Source organism: Xiphophorus hellerii, chromosome 9, assembly GCF_003331165.1.
Source record: "Xiphophorus hellerii strain 12219 chromosome 9, Xiphophorus_hellerii-4.1, whole genome shotgun sequence".
Taxonomy (NCBI): domain Eukaryota; kingdom Metazoa; phylum Chordata; class Actinopteri; order Cyprinodontiformes; family Poeciliidae; genus Xiphophorus; species Xiphophorus hellerii.
Genome location: NC_045680.1, coordinates 4,046,044 through 4,064,616, shown reverse-complemented (window position 1 = coordinate 4,064,616; position 18,573 = coordinate 4,046,044). Strand labels below are relative to the sequence as shown.

Sequence of the window (18,573 nt, the reverse complement as noted above, 5' to 3'; positions counted from 1 at the left end):
AGGGGTTTGTTAATTTAGTTTCTTAGTTTATTCTTTGTACACTTCGATTTATTTTCTTAGATTTCTGTCAGGTTTTCTCAGTTAGTTTGAAGATCCTTTGAGATTTTGTTCAACTTCTCCTGTGCAATTTAGCCTCCTTCACTCAGGTCCCCCTGCCTGTATTCTGCCTCGGCTGTTACTCAACTACCTCTAATTAGATCACCTGCTTCTTTGCCTTTCTCCACCCTGCTTCTGGATTTAAGCACCTGGAATTTATTATTGTTATTGGATCCTTCTGTTACTTTGCTGCTTTGCCTGATATTCTATCACAGCCTTACCTGCATTTGCTCCTGCAAATGATTTATTTTTATTACATTTCTCAATTTTTTTTCACCAAATTTTTGTTTAACTCACACAACATAACAGGTTCTGGTTTATGACCCTCTGGTAATATTTGTCTTAGGTTAATTACAAAAAAGACATGGATTATTGACATCAGAGAAACATGCAAGTTGATCTTGAATGCACCATAAAAATAATTTTTTTAAATTATTGTCCATCCATCATAAAATTGGAAGGAAAATGTTAACATGCAAGTTCTAAAAAATGCATCCTCACCTTGAGATTTTTTATGACGCCTCTGAGATGCATCTCACACTTTTTATTTTATTTTTATTTTTTTTTAAGAAGGAACATGACTCACTTGTATTAAACTCATCTGCTTCACCAAAACAAGTAAGTGTGCCACAAACTTGTTCGGTTGTAAGTCTGATGTTAATTTTGTACAACGTTTGGCCCAAAATTTCTTAAACTGTCCTTAACTTTGGGGTCTGCCAGATCCCATCTCTGCAGAATTGCTCTTCGTGGTGCAGGGTCACATGCCAACAACTAAATAACAAAAATTATTTAACTTTATTAAATCTGTGAAAAGGTTTGTGTAGGAATACATTGTCATCTACCTTAAACATTACATTTAAACTGATGTGACTGAATATGGAAAAAGACAAAACATAACTGAATTGTCTACTTGCATTGTCTTAAAAAATAAGCAAATGTCTTTTTAACCTGAATTGTTTATACTATATCTGTCAGACTGCAGCAAGGGTCGAAAAATAGCATCAATGCCTTTCTCTTTCTGGGAATATGAGAATTGTGCAATGCATGATACTGGTGGATTATGTTTCTGTTGTGAAATACTGTTTTGATCTTCTGCGAAGTCTAAAGCAACTTTTCCCCAGAGACTCATAAAATGTATCATATTGCTTGGTTTAGAAAGCTGAGAAAGAAAAAAGAGCACATGATGGATACTGAGTCAGTTTACTGTTACTGCACTATTGATTATTTCCTGATAAGATCTTTTTGTTCTGTATTGTGTTGAGTTTTTTTGTGCTTGGCTCTCTCAGAAAAGCACCTCCATGACCAAAGCTGAGGTCAGAGGGGAGAAGAAAAGGATAAAAAAGCAAAAGAAATTAATGGATAGAAATTCATACCACATACATTCATGTATGAAAATACAACAAGCTGTGCTAAATGTAAATGCTGGTGTGACGTTTGGCCATGTTGAAGAGGTAGTTTTTAGGAAGATCATAACGTTCATGTCAAGTGATGAGACTCATGGAAACTTCAACAGGAACTCGTCAGATCTAATTTTCAAGTTGAAGCTATACAAATGTAGATTCTAAATAAAAGTTGCAATTGAAATTTAAAAAATAGTCACAAAAACACAATGAGATAATGTTCTACCTGCTACCCCTCAGTTTTCTTATGTATTTTGCTTAATGATTGATAGCAGTAAGCTTTGACATCCATTACACTCAAAAATCCATTTTTGTTCCTGTATATTTTTTGCCTTCATTAGTTTGGATCAATAGTTCTCAAGACTCTCTACATGTCTTTTTAACGTTTCATAAACTGAAGAGACAAACCAATGTTTTAACATTTAACAGATAACTTTGCGAAGAGCAATATTTTAAAACTGCTAACTACGTTATACAATTAGGACTTTTGGTTTCCCATTTGCTTTTAACAAATATGAAGAAAAAATTAGTTTGAAAAGATATTGTAGCACTATCAAAGTATTATCTTTCTTTTTAGATATAGAGTGATTCATCTATCAGGACTTTGATGGATTGTTAACTGTTTATGTGCTGTAGTTTTTTTACTTACATTTTTAGCTTGCTGCTATCGAGGACCACCTCCTGTTGGGTGACTTCATCTGTGGCATAGAGGTGAATTGTGGAGTAAAATTGATTGATTTTCTCCACTGCCCAGTGTGACAGTCTCTGTAGTGTGTCATAGAGGTTATGAGATAGTCAGCAACACAGGAGTCAGCAGACCTGCTGACAAAACTCCTGAATAACTTTTCATACAGCAGACAAGGTTGGATGGTGTAGAAGGTAGAAGAATGGAAGGACATGGTCCTCACATTACCACATCTGTTATCCAGGTGAGACTGGAAACAATGCAGCAGAATCCATGTGAGACACATCTACCCCCACAGGGGGATGGCAACCAAACTTTAGAGGTCATGAGCAGCCATCACCTGCAATCTTAGGTAGGCCAGAACCAGTCAGTACAAAACTGACTTATATTATACTGTAATATGAGTTGAATGCAAAGTTTGTGAGCCTTGATTGGTTCATTAAGTATTCAAAGTATCCTAAGTTTATTTAATTTAGTGAAGTTAGACTTAAGATCTTAATAGGATCAGAATGTAATTTCTGTGTATCCAGACTCCATATTTTCTGATAGCTATAGAGAAAATGAATCGAGTTAGATAGGTAATAATATATTTTACACTTCAACTTTTGTGCAAAATGTCTTCCAACATATTTATGTCCCTTGAACTTCTTCAAATATCATGTTACAACCAAAACATAGAACATATTTTACTATTAAAAGTTTTTCAGGGAACATTTCTACGACAGTGTATTATGGCCATTGTAAACTGAAAATAAATAAATAAATCACCCTAAATAAATTTCTGCCAAAAAAACTACTCTGAAATTTCCCAGAAAAAAATCTTGGAAATTTTGTAGTGTTTTCTAAAGAATTTCTGAGAATAATCTAAAGAAATTTATAGTTTTTTGTCAGAAAAATGGAAAGAGTCTGGAGCTGCATAAATACCAAGACAATGGAAAGGTAATGGTGAGGTCAATGCATATAGGTGAAACATAATTATAAATTATGAAGTACTTATTTCGGGAGCATTCATGCTGAACCTCTTGTTGGTATTTCCTACAAACACAGTAGATACTGCATTTGTTAAACCCTCTGAATAGCAGACTCTATCGTGAGGTGTTGAAGGGGTACCCTAATTTTTCAAAATGGTAAAAACCGAGCACATATGTCTTCAATGACTCTGCTTAGAAGATCATGTGAGAACCTTTGATCCTCATGATTTCATTCTGAATATTTACCACCGCAAAAGTCTGGATGAGACCATTTTAAGCAGCCCTGCATCGATGAATTTGTTAACTGTTCACTTCTATCAAAGAGTTTACCCACATAGATGAACAAAGAGGAAGTTTTTCTATCATTTGTTAAATCATGTTTCTTCTTCTGGAGTCGGTGGGAGGGAATGGACTGGAAAGATGATTGAAGCCAGGCGCAGCAGGAAGCTGAGGGAGACAGACAGGCATGGAGAGAAAGGAGGCGGGGGAGAAAAGGTTCAGGGTGAAACCACAGTTTTTATATGCTGTCTGGTTTTAATTTGGTGAGAGACATCACTCACCAGTTCACTGAGGTGGCAAACCAGATGAGTGTGCTTTGGGAGAGTATTCTGCTGGCTTACACTATAAGATCTGCTGCTGGAAATCTTCTAACTGCATGATACTTTATTCATTCTCATCATTAGGCCCTTTCTTCTCTTTATTTCTTGATTCTTTTGCTGTTTTGGATAAATTGTTCTGGGAAATGCTTGTGTTCATTTTCCGGAACAGAACTGAACAGTTGTTAATTTATCCATTTTGTTATTGTTGCCAATTTGATCAGTCAGCTAGAATCAATCTTGATTGTGCCTTGCAAAAGTGTTCATACTCTTTGAACGTTTTCAGATTTTCTTTCATAACAACCCACAAACTTAAATGGTTTCTACTGGGATTTTAGACAATTAAAATATCTGAAATGCTTGGCATGGATGCTTGTTCAACCTCCTTTAATCCGTACCTAAACAGAGTCAAGTGCAACCAATAAACTCCTAAAGCCACCTAATTATTGAATGGACTTCACTTGTTTTTGGCACAAGGATGCAAAACTAAACTTTCTGCATTTGGACATTTCCTCTACATAAACATAGTGCAAATTAAACAATGGAACCAATAATTTAAAATAAATCAAATGGAAAACCTTTGATTCATCGCCCTTTTGCCTAAATTTTTAAACTATTTACACGTATAACCACTTTAGATTTTTTTTTCAATATATACAGTAATTGTAAAGTGATTACGTGTAATAAATGCACATATTTTGAGGTTCATAAAATAAAGACAATAGAATATTAACACATTTGTTTTGTAGTAATAAGTTTAAACATTGATAGATTTAAGATAATCCAACCAAAATCCCCATTGGATCTATACTTTCCACTTTTATAAGTTTCAGAAGATAATACAATGTAATTAATTTCAGAAATAATCTTTGAATTTTCTCAATTAAAGTGTGCCAAAAACAAAAGATAAAAGTCATGTTATTAGGATTTCACTACCTGTTAAAAATATCTCTGGTTTATTTAACATGATACAGTATAATAAATCAGTTTATACTGCATTAAAATGGTTTACTCTTTCATCCTAATAAATCCACCATGACTGCAGCTGATTTAAAACACATCGCTATAAGGTCGCAGTGGAGCTGCCTTCATCACTCGTCTCATGACCAATATGCTTGCTGTGACTGAGTGAATCATAGTTTAATCAAACTCACAGACCAGTGTGTGAGGCTCAATTTAGGTTTGTTCAATTTACTCTTGTATAGGAGAACCAGTGCTACAATAGTTTTATTTTGACAAAAGCTTTGGTGCTGCATTCTCCACTTCTCCCAACACACTTCGGACATAACAAACATGTAAAAGAAGATGCTCTGATTAGATCTGACTAAAATCGTACTTTTTGGACCAAAGCAATAAGCTATGCTTGGCAGAAACCTAACACTGTAAACACACCATGTTGGCTATGGACAACAGTGGTGGCAGCATCATGCTGTACGGATGATTTTCTTCAAAAGGCATTGGATAACTGGTCAGAGTTGATGAGAGAATGGAGCTAAATACAGAACAATTTTGAAAGGCTGTCTATTGAAGGTGGTAAGCAGCTTCAAGACAACAAACCTAAATGTACAGTCAGACCTTCAATGGATTCATTTACGTCGAAACATATGCTTAGATAGAAAAAAATTGACGCGTGCCACACTTTCCAGATCTTCAATCATAAAAATCAGAAAGTTCTGTTTCTCATTCTTCCGCTTCACAATTATACACTGCTTTTGTTAGTCTGTTACAAAAGGATCAAAGTAAGTAAAAATATTAATGTATGGGGTTTCTATTTGACAAAAGTCTGAAAAGTTCAAGTCGTGTAAAACTTTATTGTCCCATACTGCTTTTGTTTTTATTTACAGTGCCTTCAGCCATGCAAAGAATTATGGGATACCAGGAAGGTGTTCTCTCCAAAGTCATGTGAGGTAAGTCACTGCAACTTTGGTGGCATTGTCTCTCTTGCAAAAAAAAAAGAAACATGCATTTCTTGGCAAACTGAAGATGTTTTTATAGCGGGAACCTGGACGTATAAACTTCCTTGTGTGTTTGTGTCACAAATCTAAAGAGCTTCTCCAAACATACAGAAGAGTGTACAACTGTTTCCCTAGTATTTTGCATGTGTGTGTGTGGCCCTAAATGATTATTTGTAGAGCCAGTTGCTGCGGTTTTCAGATAGATTAGTTTTTCATCACAATAGCTGAAGCGTGTTACTGACTGGCTGGCTGGTTAGGACCACAGGGTAATTCAGAGCCATTAGGTAAAGCTTGTGTTTACATCTGGCTAAACTGCAGCCATGTGAGCAGACACGGAGATACACACACAAATATACACCTCCTCACACTTTTGCTTTTAAAGGGGAAATGTGAGCGATAAATTTCAGAATCATAGCATGAAAAACATTTACCTTGCCTGTGTAATATTTTGTGTGTGTATTCTGAGATACTGCATATTCTAACCACAGTGTGTGTGAACCTTGGTCATAATAATAACCATAATACCTCTTGGGTTGCATCTTTCTTTCAGAAACAGACAGAGTGTGTGACGAGCAGAGAGTTTCTGGCATCTTTGAGATCGTCCCGGCAGGGAGACTGCCCCCCGCCTCAGCGAGCCACAGGATTCGCTGCAGCTTGTGTCGAGAGCTGCTCATTAGACCACGACTGTCCGTCCTCCAGAAAGTGCTGCTTTAATGGCTGCGGACACACTTGTCAAGCTCCAGCCAATTTATACAAAGGTAAATATAAATCCTTCCAGTTCCCTGTTTTAAGAACTTTGGGGTGTTTATTTTAGGATTTACAGCTACTTCTCCATCTTTTTAAATTTATTCTTATCACTGTTATTTTTCTTATTTGTTCTTTTTTTATTTATTCAATCTTTATCTTACTGGGAAGAAAAAGCCTGTTCAAAGTACGGCTGACTTCCATCCAAATACCAAAATATTTTTAGGATGAGACTCAGATTATCACACAGCGGCAGAGCTGCCTGAGGTGTGGTTAGAGTTTGACTGTTGCAACAATAGAAAAAAACCCTACTTGAATAACTTCTCTATTTCTAAATTTACAGTTATAAAAAAGTATTGCTTGTGAAGTGTTTCTGAAATAATGATTATGTAGTTGAATTGCATAGTACATTATAATTGCATATTACATGTCTCAACAATTGTCCACATTCAACAGGACATTACAAAATCCTTTTTGTTTTTGTCATATTTAAAGATATAGCTTACTTTAAGATATAGCTTGACAAAAACCAAAACTACTTTCTTTCCCTGGTGTTTTAATTGTTTTGACCAAAATAAAATAAGGATTAGCAAACTCTTTAAATATTTTCTTTATTTTATCTTTTTGTTGCAGGTGTTCCCTTGAAACCTCGCAGGGAGATGAACTTTGTGGAAGATCCGGAGGGTCATGTGAAGGTGGCGTGGGTCTCAAAGTTCAATGTCAGCATGGAGCCTGTTATTTACATGCTTCAGTCCCGCTGGAACATTGGCATTCACCCTAGTGAGGACCACGCCTCTCCTTGGGCTACTGTTGTCATGGTGAGTAACGAACAAAGCAGCTTATTACTACATCTCTATTAAAGCTGTGATTTGGTGAAATGATACAACAGAGAGAAGAAGTAGAGAAGTGATGAATGGCACATAATTTGTGCTTTAGAGACATAAATATTTATACTATAACAAACTGTCTCTAATTAATGAGTGTCATTGGTGGGGAGTTTAATAATATAAGTGAGCTGACAGCCGCAAAAATGTGTCTCCCGGCACTCATTCTCACCATTAAAAATGGTTCCTGTGCCTTTAACTGTGGAGCAACACACCACAGCATTTCTAACATATCTTTACCTCATAACTCTCAATTTGCCTTAAATGATGAAACATCCCAGCTATGGAGATGGATGCTAGAGTCTGTTTCCACCTCATCAGTCTGCTGCCTTGCTGTCTAAACCTCTCTGCCCCAGCCAGTCTCTCCCACTCTGCCAGGGTAAACCCGTGTGTGGGGGTGTGTGCGTGTGTATTTGTGTCAATGACTGTGTGTGTGAACTGCACGTTTGTGTGTGTGTCTGGGGGAGGTTAGGTAAATAAGCAGAACTTAAAAGGGAACCACAGGCAACCGCAGTCTTTCCACTGGCTGATTCTGAATGACTGAATGCTCATTATGGACTTAAATAGATGACAGCGCGTGTCAGTGTGTGTGTGCAATGGAGTGTGGATGAGCAGCTTTTAACTGTCATTACATTCGAACTGTCAGAGAACATGTGAGTCTGGACCAGTTTTTACCATACTTTGACCAGATGGTTTAATTTATATTTTAAGACATTCCGGCAGCGTTTATCTGAATTTTTGCCCCAGTTTATTATATTCCTGTCAGTGCAGGACAACTTAATTCACTCTGTACACAAGCCATAGAGTAAAACTTGCAGTAATGAATTTTATGTTTCATTGCAAGAAAACTGTATTTAGAGATGTGTTGACCTGGGCAACACAATTGCTGAATTTTACTTAAGGTATTTTTTTTCTGAAATAAAATTATTATGGGATGTTACGACTGGCTCAAGGTCATAACAATAACGGGAGACCATGCAGGGATTAAAGTGCATAAAAAGGAATGTTTATTAACACAAACAACAATGGATTGAGGATGTCAGTATCAGTGGTGTAATGCAAATGCTTGGATGTGGTGTATGAGTGCATATGGAGTTGTTGAAGTGCAAAAACAAAGACAAACTCAAATGTGCAAAAGGAGGGGAGCTGAGGCCTGGCAACAAAACACCGCAAGCATCAAGGCAGAGTGGACGCTGAAGGCGACCCAGAAGGTGGAGACAGTCAGGTTTAAATGCTCTGTGCTCCAAATGAATAATATCAGCAGCACCTGTAAAGGGGAGGAGCACAAATACAGACAACAAGACACCTGCAACCCAACCCATAAGACCCAGGGCCGTAACAGGGGAAAATAGCTTTCCTTTGAATTGAAGTCATTTAAATGGGTTGTCAGTGAAAGTGCTGGAGTGGTTCACTTCAAAGGTTAATAGTTTTGTTCGTGCCCTGCCCCCAATTATTGCTACACACTGTTGGTCAGCTGGCTGAAAAAAAAAATGCTCATGCACCTTTATGCTTACAAGATTGACCAGTTCGGGTCAGTAGACCATTATAACAAATCCTCTCTATACATTAAAAACAAATATGATCAATTTTTCCAAATAGTCATGTGTTATTAATATTTAACTATCTAAATTAATATATGTTGTTCAGTCAATGAATCCTGTTTATGGCCATTAATTGTGTGCTCTATAACCTGGTTGTCATAAAAAGGTCCAACCAGCAGAGGGACAGTAATGCATGCAGCATTTTATATTGATTCTGTGAGGTCAAAATGACTCTCCTTATCAGTACTAGTTATGCAGGTCCTAACTTCTATATTTTATGTTACAGACGCAAAATAATTGAGGAGGAAATAATGAAAACTATTCAGAGTCAAACTGTCTCATGTTAAAACCTTAGCACACCTTTATACCAGTAACTAGCCCATGCCTACTACTATGTAATAACAATAACAGATGTGATAAATAATCTGAAAAGTTAAATTGCTGCTCTAAACTGGATTTTCTGAGTAGTTTTCTTCATGTGATGTGATTTCAGACCCTGTCTGAGGATGTGATTTTATCCGATCTGAGGCCTCAGCGCTGGTATCAATTCAGGGTTGCAGCCATCAACAGCCACGGCAGCAGAGGCTTCACCACACCCAGCAAGCACTACATCTCCAGTAAAGGTAATAAAACAAACTCAAAACATAGTTGTTCCCTTTTGAGAGCTATTCTATGTGTCCCACTCACAGTGATGAATCCTGAAGGTTTTCCTTCTCCTGCCAGTAAATTTCGATATCCTGTCACAAGATGCAGAATGCAAACACTTGTGTTCAATTTGTGTCACTTTATGAGAGAGATTAAATCTCCCTTTGGACCTGTAGAAAACTCAGTAACACTTCCACTCCCCTCCTTTTCTGCTCTTTTCTCATTTTCACTCACAGTTAATGCGTAAGGTATAAAACATAAAACACAGGCAGAAAGCTGAACATATATACATCTTCATATGTGGCTCTTTGCACATGTTAAAAAAGTCACACACTGATGTCCTCCTTCAGTTGGTTCATTTCCAGAGAGAAATCTCTGGTTTGGGTCAGAGAGATGAGCTGAACACACACACATTGTAGGTCATTCATCTAATGCTCAGCTGTCTTAAATCATACTGGTGTCAGGCCAGGATTGGCTCATGGTTTGAATCCCCTGCCAGCACTAAATAGAGCATGTTTAAAACAAAATCCTGGCTATCATGTTGAAAATAGCTCAGCAAACCGGTTCCTTATCAGTTGAGATATAATCAGAAATTATGCAGAGGTGTTTGAGAGCACTGAGGAGAAATTTCCCGTGCTCCATTCAACTTGAGGCTAATCTTTGGTCCTCAAAAAAAGAGAAACTTCCCAATAGCATACCAGTCAGCTTGCTTTACTTAAAGGGCTGTAATGCGCATTGCTTACATGCATGAGGTCATCTCCTCTGTGAGTCGTAAGACTTTTACATAAGTGTTCTCAATGTATAATATCATTTAACGCCAATGGCAAGCTCACTGGAGTTTGCATTTGTTTTTAATAGAATTTTATGCATGAGACTTTTGGTATGGAAAATTTTCAAAGGCTGACTTACCTTTGCAGGAGATGAGTCTCTCAACCCGAACAGAGAAGCATTTAAGCCTCATATATTATAAAGGCACTATGTAATAATATGCTTTTTCAGTAGTAAATACACATTAACCACAAAAAGACCATAATGAGATGTGGATTTCACTGCAGGACTTTCAAATATAGAAAGTTAAGAAAAACAGTTTGTGTGTAATTGGTTGATGACATCACAACAGGCAAAAGATTTGCACTGATAAATTTAATTCAATTAAGTTTATTTACATAGTTCTGAATCACAACAAATAACTTAAGACAATTAAATCCAATTATATCAACAGTTCAGTTTATTGTATTATAATGTAAAATGTTTACTGTCTAAGAAAATCCAGCCGATTACATTGAGTCACTGATTTTTGCAGCAATCACTCATTCTAAACGAGCATTTGACAACACTGGACAGTTAATAGGTGCTGGCTTTGCAGCAATCCCTCAAAGTGAAAATGAAAACTCCCTTTACACTTCATTTCAGCCAGCTTACACACTTACATGGTTTTTTTTTTCCGTTTCACTGGTGTTTCTTACATTGTTGACTTATAGCGAAATGCCTGGGAACATGCTCTGTACTTATAATTATTGGCCAAAGTACTGGCAAAAGGAAAATACATTTCCATAGATTTCCAAAGTGATAGAGATCTACCAATAAATTAGCCAGAGATCAGAAATTCGCAAGGTTCTCTTTATTGATGATCAACGATCAGCAGATCAGGTACTGAAAAGTCGAGGCTTATTTTTTTCCTTTTCATTAAATGCATCACAGCTAATAATTTTCACAGTGTCTAAAAGCTATGACAATGGTTTGAGACATATGCTTGATATTACTGGACTCGATGAGGTTATAATGTAATTTCTCCAATTTTTGTTCTGTGTTTGTAGGCTCCAAACTAATGAAGCCATGAGCTTGACACTCTCCATATTTCCCCTTGCTATGCACTTGATGACAAAAAAAATCAAGACTGCATCCTCTTGATAAGGTTCAACTTTTTACTTCAAAATAGAAACCATACAGACATAAATTATCCACAAAAACAATACAGAGTAAAAGAATAATGTGAATGAGGTCAAAATACTGTGTGGCTCCGCTCCAACTGCACGACTCACTCCTTTATCACCACACCCAAACTTCATTAGCTGTCTAATAAGGAATTGCATAATTACCAGAGAGTATAATTACTTAGTATAGTGTCTTATATTACAAATCATCATTCATAAGTTTTTAACTTAATTGTGATTCTGTATATGTTCTAACCTGTAAACCGTCAGTTTTTATCCTAATAAACTTAAACCTCCGTAGGAAATATGAACTTAATTTTCCTGATGGTCTGAAAAAACTTTAAAATCAGGCTTCTACAATGTCTATGCATGTTTTCACATGCAGGTACACACAGAGCACATGGATCTTAGCAACAAAAATATACTAGCAAAAAAAGCTAACAAGGTTGGATTAAATTACTAAATCATAGTGCACATACCCAGATCCGATTTATGCACTTTGTGAATTAATTTTAATGAGCACATGAAATTTGAGCATCTAATTATACAAATACAAGACAGCTTGTGGACACTTTTTTGTCACTAATTGTAAGATCTAATATTTAATTTCACAAGAATTTGTACCAGAGTCTGGTTTGCTACAAAGTTTGATCTTCACTTCTTGGCTCATTTATATAAAGTAAACTAATTATTGCAGTGTTGAATACAATATGTTTTCTTAAAATCTCTAGCTGGTACTTTATTGTGATCAAATATTTTCAGTAGAGTAACTTTAATTCATGATTTACATAGTCAGACGTTTCCTTTAATCTTTGAAGTTGCTAGAAAAGATCATTTGAGTTTATCCTTCCATGATGCCACACATGTAAGAAGAATGTTTGAGGTGCTGCTTTGGTCTGCACAGGTCTGCCTCAGTTTACCAAAAAATGTCCTCAGCCAAACTATCCAGAATCTTACTAAGCCATGACATCATTATCTGGGCTTTCACAAATTGTTGAAAGGCATATGATTTGTGGTAAATAAAACCTCCATAGGTTAAATTAGAAATATATATATTTTTTATTTTGTCAAAGGTAACAAATAAAAATAAATTTGACAAGAAAAACGGATAACCTCTGTACACAAGGTGTCCACTTCACTGCTTTGACATAATCTGCTCCAGGCTACCACATTTTAATAGCTCCATTCCAAACACGTCTGATCTATTCTTACAAAACTTCTGATAAAAACTTGTACATCTGGTTTCCATTTAAATGACTTGGGTTTAAACAAACCTTCAGGCTAAAATATTAAGTTACTTAACTTTCTCTAAAATTATTTGTACATATTTTTGAGTCATGAATGCCACTTGCATTTCATAAGAGATAAGCATGCTTTTAAAAAACAAAAACAAAAGAAAGAAACTGCAGATATGCACTCATCAGGCTTTTATCATCCAAATTCTGTCATCCAGTTTTTGTAGTCTATGCCTCCTAGTCACTAGTCAGATTTTAGCTGATTCTAATTTCTATTTCAGAAATATAGTATAAAAACAACATATTTTTTCAATTCTTCTTGCTGCATGTGATCAGTATTGGTTATATCACAAGCAGAAACCATTTTATTTCATAAGTGACACAAATAAAAGAGTTGACATTTTCATTTTTGCTGCATCTTATATTACAGCTTAGCTTTAATAAAGGTAAAGGTAATTGTATTTATATAGCACATTTTCAGCATCAAGGCAATACAAAGTGCTTTACAAGAATTAAAAGGAAATACAAACAAAATAACAAACCAAAAGAAAAAGCAAAAGAAGAAAAACCTAATAATGTTGATCCAAAGTAAATAAACTAGAGACTCCTATTCAGGATTGGTAGGTAAATATAAGTAAGTATCCTCTGGTCTAATTAATTTTCTGGTTTGGAAGAATAGGAGTCTAAAAAGTACTTTCTAAGGTCATTTTTCTAATCCCTGTTCTGGGTTACTAAATAAGTGTAAGTAAGTACGTATCCTCTGGATTTCTGGGTGGCTAGATAAGTATAAGTAAGTACAATACAAGTTAGTTAGTGGAGCCAGAATTACTGAAATAGCTGTCTGTGTCTGTATTCACTAGGGAGTCTGTGGAAATCTTAGTTAGAATGTAGATTTCCAAATCCAGCAAGTTTTATGACTCTAAAGTCATAAAAGACCTTAAAATTTTTATTCTCTGTCTCTCTTGCCCTTTCAACTTGAATAAGCGACAGACGTATCAGAAAATGCTGTGACAACTCTTACAAATCTCAGCTTTCTCTGAATTTATTTTAAACACCTCACTCATACAAAAAATATCTTACTTTGACTTCTTTTCACTCAGTAACAGTGTCCAGCTAGAAGACTGTCATAAGCAAAGTCTGGTGACACTTATGGCTGCTTATGTTCAATGATTGGAAAAAAAATCCTCAGGTGACTCACAAGTCACTCTAATCAAGCTGAAAATTGACTAGATTTCTTCTTGCATCTGTATAAGAAATTGCTTGCCTGGTATTCAACCTTTAATAAAAACATGAATATTGTAGAATATGTTTAGATGTACAACAAATAAACAGCTGCAGTTAGATTTAGTTAAACCATCAAACAAATTTATCAGTATTTCTAATAGTTCATGACTTATATGAGCTCAAATGTAGCTGCATTTTGTTATTCAAGTGTACTTTGAGGGGTAGGGTTAAAGGTTAAAAACACACTTAAACATAGAAACTATAATCTGATCGCTGTCAGGCTCTTGTGTTTCTTGCTGGTTTGTGTCATTAGCCAGGGGCTGGAGATCAAAGGTCATATATCAGGAAGCTGGCAGAAATCAGGACAATCGCAGTCCCTCCATTATGATCTGATGCTAACCAAGTGGGAGAGTCTGAGTTTAAAAACCATCTCAGAGTTCATGTTGGTATTTTAGATTAGCAGAATCTGCCAACTTTGATTATAACAGAATGTCTGGAACAGAAAATGTTTTCTAATACCTTCATTTCTTAAAACAACAGTAAATTAGCTTCAATGAGAAATGAGGAACTCAGGCCTGTTTTTCTGTATAGTTTTGAAAGTTCTGGCACTAAGACACACACACACACACACACACACATATACACATACACTCACAATCAGTACAGATCTGTCAGCTCCCACTATGTTGCTCTAACTTTGATCTGTGCATTTGGGTCAGCCGAGCACGGCCCCAGGCCTGTGGGAGGCCTGCTATGGGGGTGTAGTCCTAATCAGATACATTTTGTAGTTTTAATCAAATACAGCATCTTGGGCTCTAGGGCTTAATGAGATACAGAGTCAGCATTGAAAGACTGTTGACCCCAGGATTTCATATTTGAGGCAAACATTGTGCAGTGGCAGTTGTTTCTTGTTTTTAAAGCTACCACAAATAGCTTTAGGCTTCTCCAGGATCTCTCACCTTTGATGATATAAATTAAATTGACTTTGTTGAATCAGATAAGACTTAACCTTTTATCCTTTGAGAACGTTTTAAGAAAATCTCTTGGTCACTGTGCTGCACTGATAAAACTGAGTTATGAGACAATTTGGTCAAAAGTCTCTGTGTTCGCTTATAAAGATAAAGTATTTTAGAATTCAACATCTTTACTTTAATACCTAACAAATTAGAGGCCTTGAAATTTAGCAATAGATCATCTGAAAAAAAGCACACTTTCTTGCCTTCATGTCAATTTACCAGCAAATACTTGGCTCCCTTTTACACCTTCTGGTATTAAAGGAAAATCGGTCAATAAATGTATTTTTTATTTTTGCAATGTAGTCTTAGATTGAAATATAAAAAACACAATTTTGATTTGAGTACATTTGTTCAGAGTAGAAAAATGTACACAGTTAAAACCTGTGTACATTTTTAGTAATTATAAGATTATTAGATGTAAACTTAAGTCATGTCAAAAGTTAGTTTCTGATAGAAAATGACAGCTGGGGGTGCTGTGGTGGCGTAGGGGCAAAGCACAACCCATGTATGGAGGCCTCAGTCGTCATGGCAGTAGTCACAGGTTCGATTACCGGTCTGGCGACATTTGCCGCATTCCTTCCCCCTCTCTCGTTACTCTCTTTCCTGTCAGACTATTTTCAAATAAAGGCCACTTGAGCCAACACAGCCATCTTACAAAAGATAATAAGTGTACAATGGTCATTATTTTTTTTGAAAGAAACTAAATTATTACTAAATTATCCAACCAAAAAAATGCTTTTCCTGAATCTTGATATATCCTTCTCCATAATGGGTGGTGTTATAATGGTAATGTTGGTCTGTTTAAAACAGCATGGTCTTGAAAACGGCTCCAAAATTTGACACACATGCTGACATGAATTCAATCATGTTAATTTGACTGAGATTGAAATCTGGTTGGGTCTGCTTCCTTCACGCACTTACAGACTCCCATCTTTACCCCTCCTCACACTAACAGATTTTGTATCCTACAGACTGCTGACTTTTCCCTACAAGAAATAAGGGGTAAAATTGGGTATAAAATACTGTAGTGTCACTTCAGCTTCAACATCTTCATCTCTAGACAAGGTAGAAAGATAAACTCTTGCTTATCACAGCTGTTTTAACTTTTTAATTGTTTCTCGGTTGGTAGTAGTTTACTTGTAGTTGTTTTCTGACTTATCAAACTCAGCAGTACACCTGTTTTATTTGAATGGTATTTTGTCTTGTCTTCCCCCTTTGAAATAGTTTCATCTCACACATTTACACAAGCATACATTTCACATTTCATTCACATTTATTTTATATCAAATATTACATGTCAGTAATTGTGGATTATTAATGGTTTTGCTAAGTATTTCTTAAATTTTGTTTTCTTTAGGATGACCAATAAAAAATCTTGTTTACTGATGCCAATGAGGATGCTGACATGTTTTCAAGTTTCTCTGTTTTCTGTCTTTCTCATTCTGTCTTTGTTTGTAGACCCATCCCCTCCTGAGCCTCCAACAAACATCAAAGTTAGCAATCAGACTCTAAAATGGGCAGATTTACAGCTAACACCTGAGTTCACAGAAAGGTATGTGAAAATATCAAAAGATCCTAGATTACTGGATAGGTTAAAATAGTACTTTTTAAGTAGTGCAGATTGGTCAATAATCCATAAACTGTGTTCAGGAGGATTAATAGTGCTTGTTTCTGCAAGTAAATTATAGTTCATCTTTGCTCAATTACACACTCTGATGTCATTTTCATTTTAATGTTATGAAAAAAGGTCACACTGAGTTCAGGCCGCATCTTGAATCAGCATTTAATAACAGAGGTGATGACTTAAATTGTAGCTTTTACTCAACATGATGCCATGTGTGGCGCCGTTAGCATACATGCTAAAAGTAAATTGGGTTGGTAAACACAACCCTGAAACTGTGTTACTCCCACTTCTACATCCGCATCTGACTCCCAGGCAATTCCTGCTGCTTTATTTATCATGAATTGGTTTCTCTCATGATGTTTGACTTGCAGCTTTCCTTCTGCAGGTTAACAGGAAGTAGGCCCTCAGTGGCGGTGCTATTACGCTGGGAGCCCCCCAGAGAGGGAGACCTGCCTGTTCACAACTACAGAATTACCTGGATGTCCCGACACGCACGCACAGCTCATAAACACACTGTTCAAGCACAACCGCACCCAGAGCACATCAGCAAGCACATGCAATCGGTGCGCTTACATGAACAGGCTAAAAAGGAGAGCAGCAGCGCCCTGACTCGTGGGGTAAGAGCATTTACTTAATTACATTATGCTAAAAAAAGAATATTGATTTTTCTGCTGATTTCCCCATTAGTATGTTTGGGATATTATGATACACTGAAATAAGAGAATGGAGCTGCAGCTTTAAACAATTACATTTATTTGTTACATGTAGTCAAATTAAGTTTGTTCAAATGTACTATTTTTACACGACGACTTAATAAACAACTTAATATACACTTAATTTGATTACTCATAACAAGCTAACGCAATATATTTAAATTGGATAATTTTCTTTTTTCAGTGTATGCTATTATTTTAACACAAGTAGTTTCTTCCAAATTAACCCACATAAGTAAGAAAGCCACTGTTTATACAGGAAATACCCCTATTTTCCTATGTAGAAAAGTGTCAATTTTTTTTTTTCCCGATTGGTTGCTGAATTGCCTAATACTTTGCCCTGATTAATAAAATGAATGTAATAAAAGCATTGTTGTTCTTATATCCCTCGTACTGTCTGGAGTGCAAAACACACATACCCTACATCCATAGGATTTATAGCTGCACCTGAGGAGTTTTACTGGCTCTTTAAATCTACTCACACACATAGAAATACCTCCTCATACTGCGTTAGTAGGCAGCTGCTGTGCAGAGCAGGTTCTCTAAACACTTCACATGCACCAAAGTTCTGTGCAGGTGCATCTTTCAAAGTAACAATATTATGACAGTAATGTCAGGATTATAACAGCATCAGTGTCCTCATTGAGCAGCTGCCCTGCACAGGGTGATGGATGGATGGATGGATGGATGGATGGATGGATGGATGGATGGATGGATGGATGGATGGATGGATGGATGGATGGATGGATGGATGGATGGATGGATGGATGGATGGATGGATGGATGGATGGATGGATGGATGGATGGATGGATGGATGGTCTTCACACAGGATGTAGATTTAAATAAAGAGTAGCGATGAGGCATCTAGGACAAAACCTGCTCCTGATAATGTTGATCAAAATTAAATTTCTTGATATTTTAGCCTTTGCATGTTTTGCTTGGTGTTTTGTGAGTAGTCCAAAATGCATAAATTACTTTTATATTTTTACCCTGAGAGTTGTTTTATATGTACTGAAGCTTTGATGGATTTTGTGTTTCAGTTCTTCGTTGATTCAATGAAAGTCATGATGAACTTTGGGGACTCTGTTAAAGTTTCTCTGACAACATGCACATCTGTCAGGACAGGCCTTCAATCAGGCCTGACTGCTTTTCAAAGCATCTAAAATGCACTGACTGTGTGCCATTCAGTCAAGATGAGGCCATTGGTGTTGACTGTATCATTTACTATGGTCTTTCATTACTATTACAGCTTTAAAATTTAAGATTTGATCTGTGGAGGTTTTATAGCAATTTCCTGTTATAACAGGGA

At 36.3% G+C, this 18,573-nt stretch overlaps 1 protein-coding gene across 1 annotated transcript in view; it reads left to right on the top strand.

Annotated features, from left to right (window-relative positions):
* The window catches only part of anos1b (anosmin 1b), a 47,790-nt gene that overhangs the window by 21,531 nt on the left and 7,686 nt on the right, over nt 1-18,573 (top strand). Inside the window, exons 3-8 of the mRNA XM_032573109.1 lie at nt 5,593-5,655; nt 6,254-6,461; nt 7,081-7,265; nt 9,366-9,495; nt 16,385-16,478; nt 16,936-17,167. Coding sequence (XP_032429000.1) covers nt 5,593-5,655; nt 6,254-6,461; nt 7,081-7,265; nt 9,366-9,495; nt 16,385-16,478; nt 16,936-17,167 — 912 coding nt within the window. The remainder of the gene's footprint in view (nt 1-5,592; nt 5,656-6,253; nt 6,462-7,080; nt 7,266-9,365; nt 9,496-16,384; nt 16,479-16,935; nt 17,168-18,573) is intronic.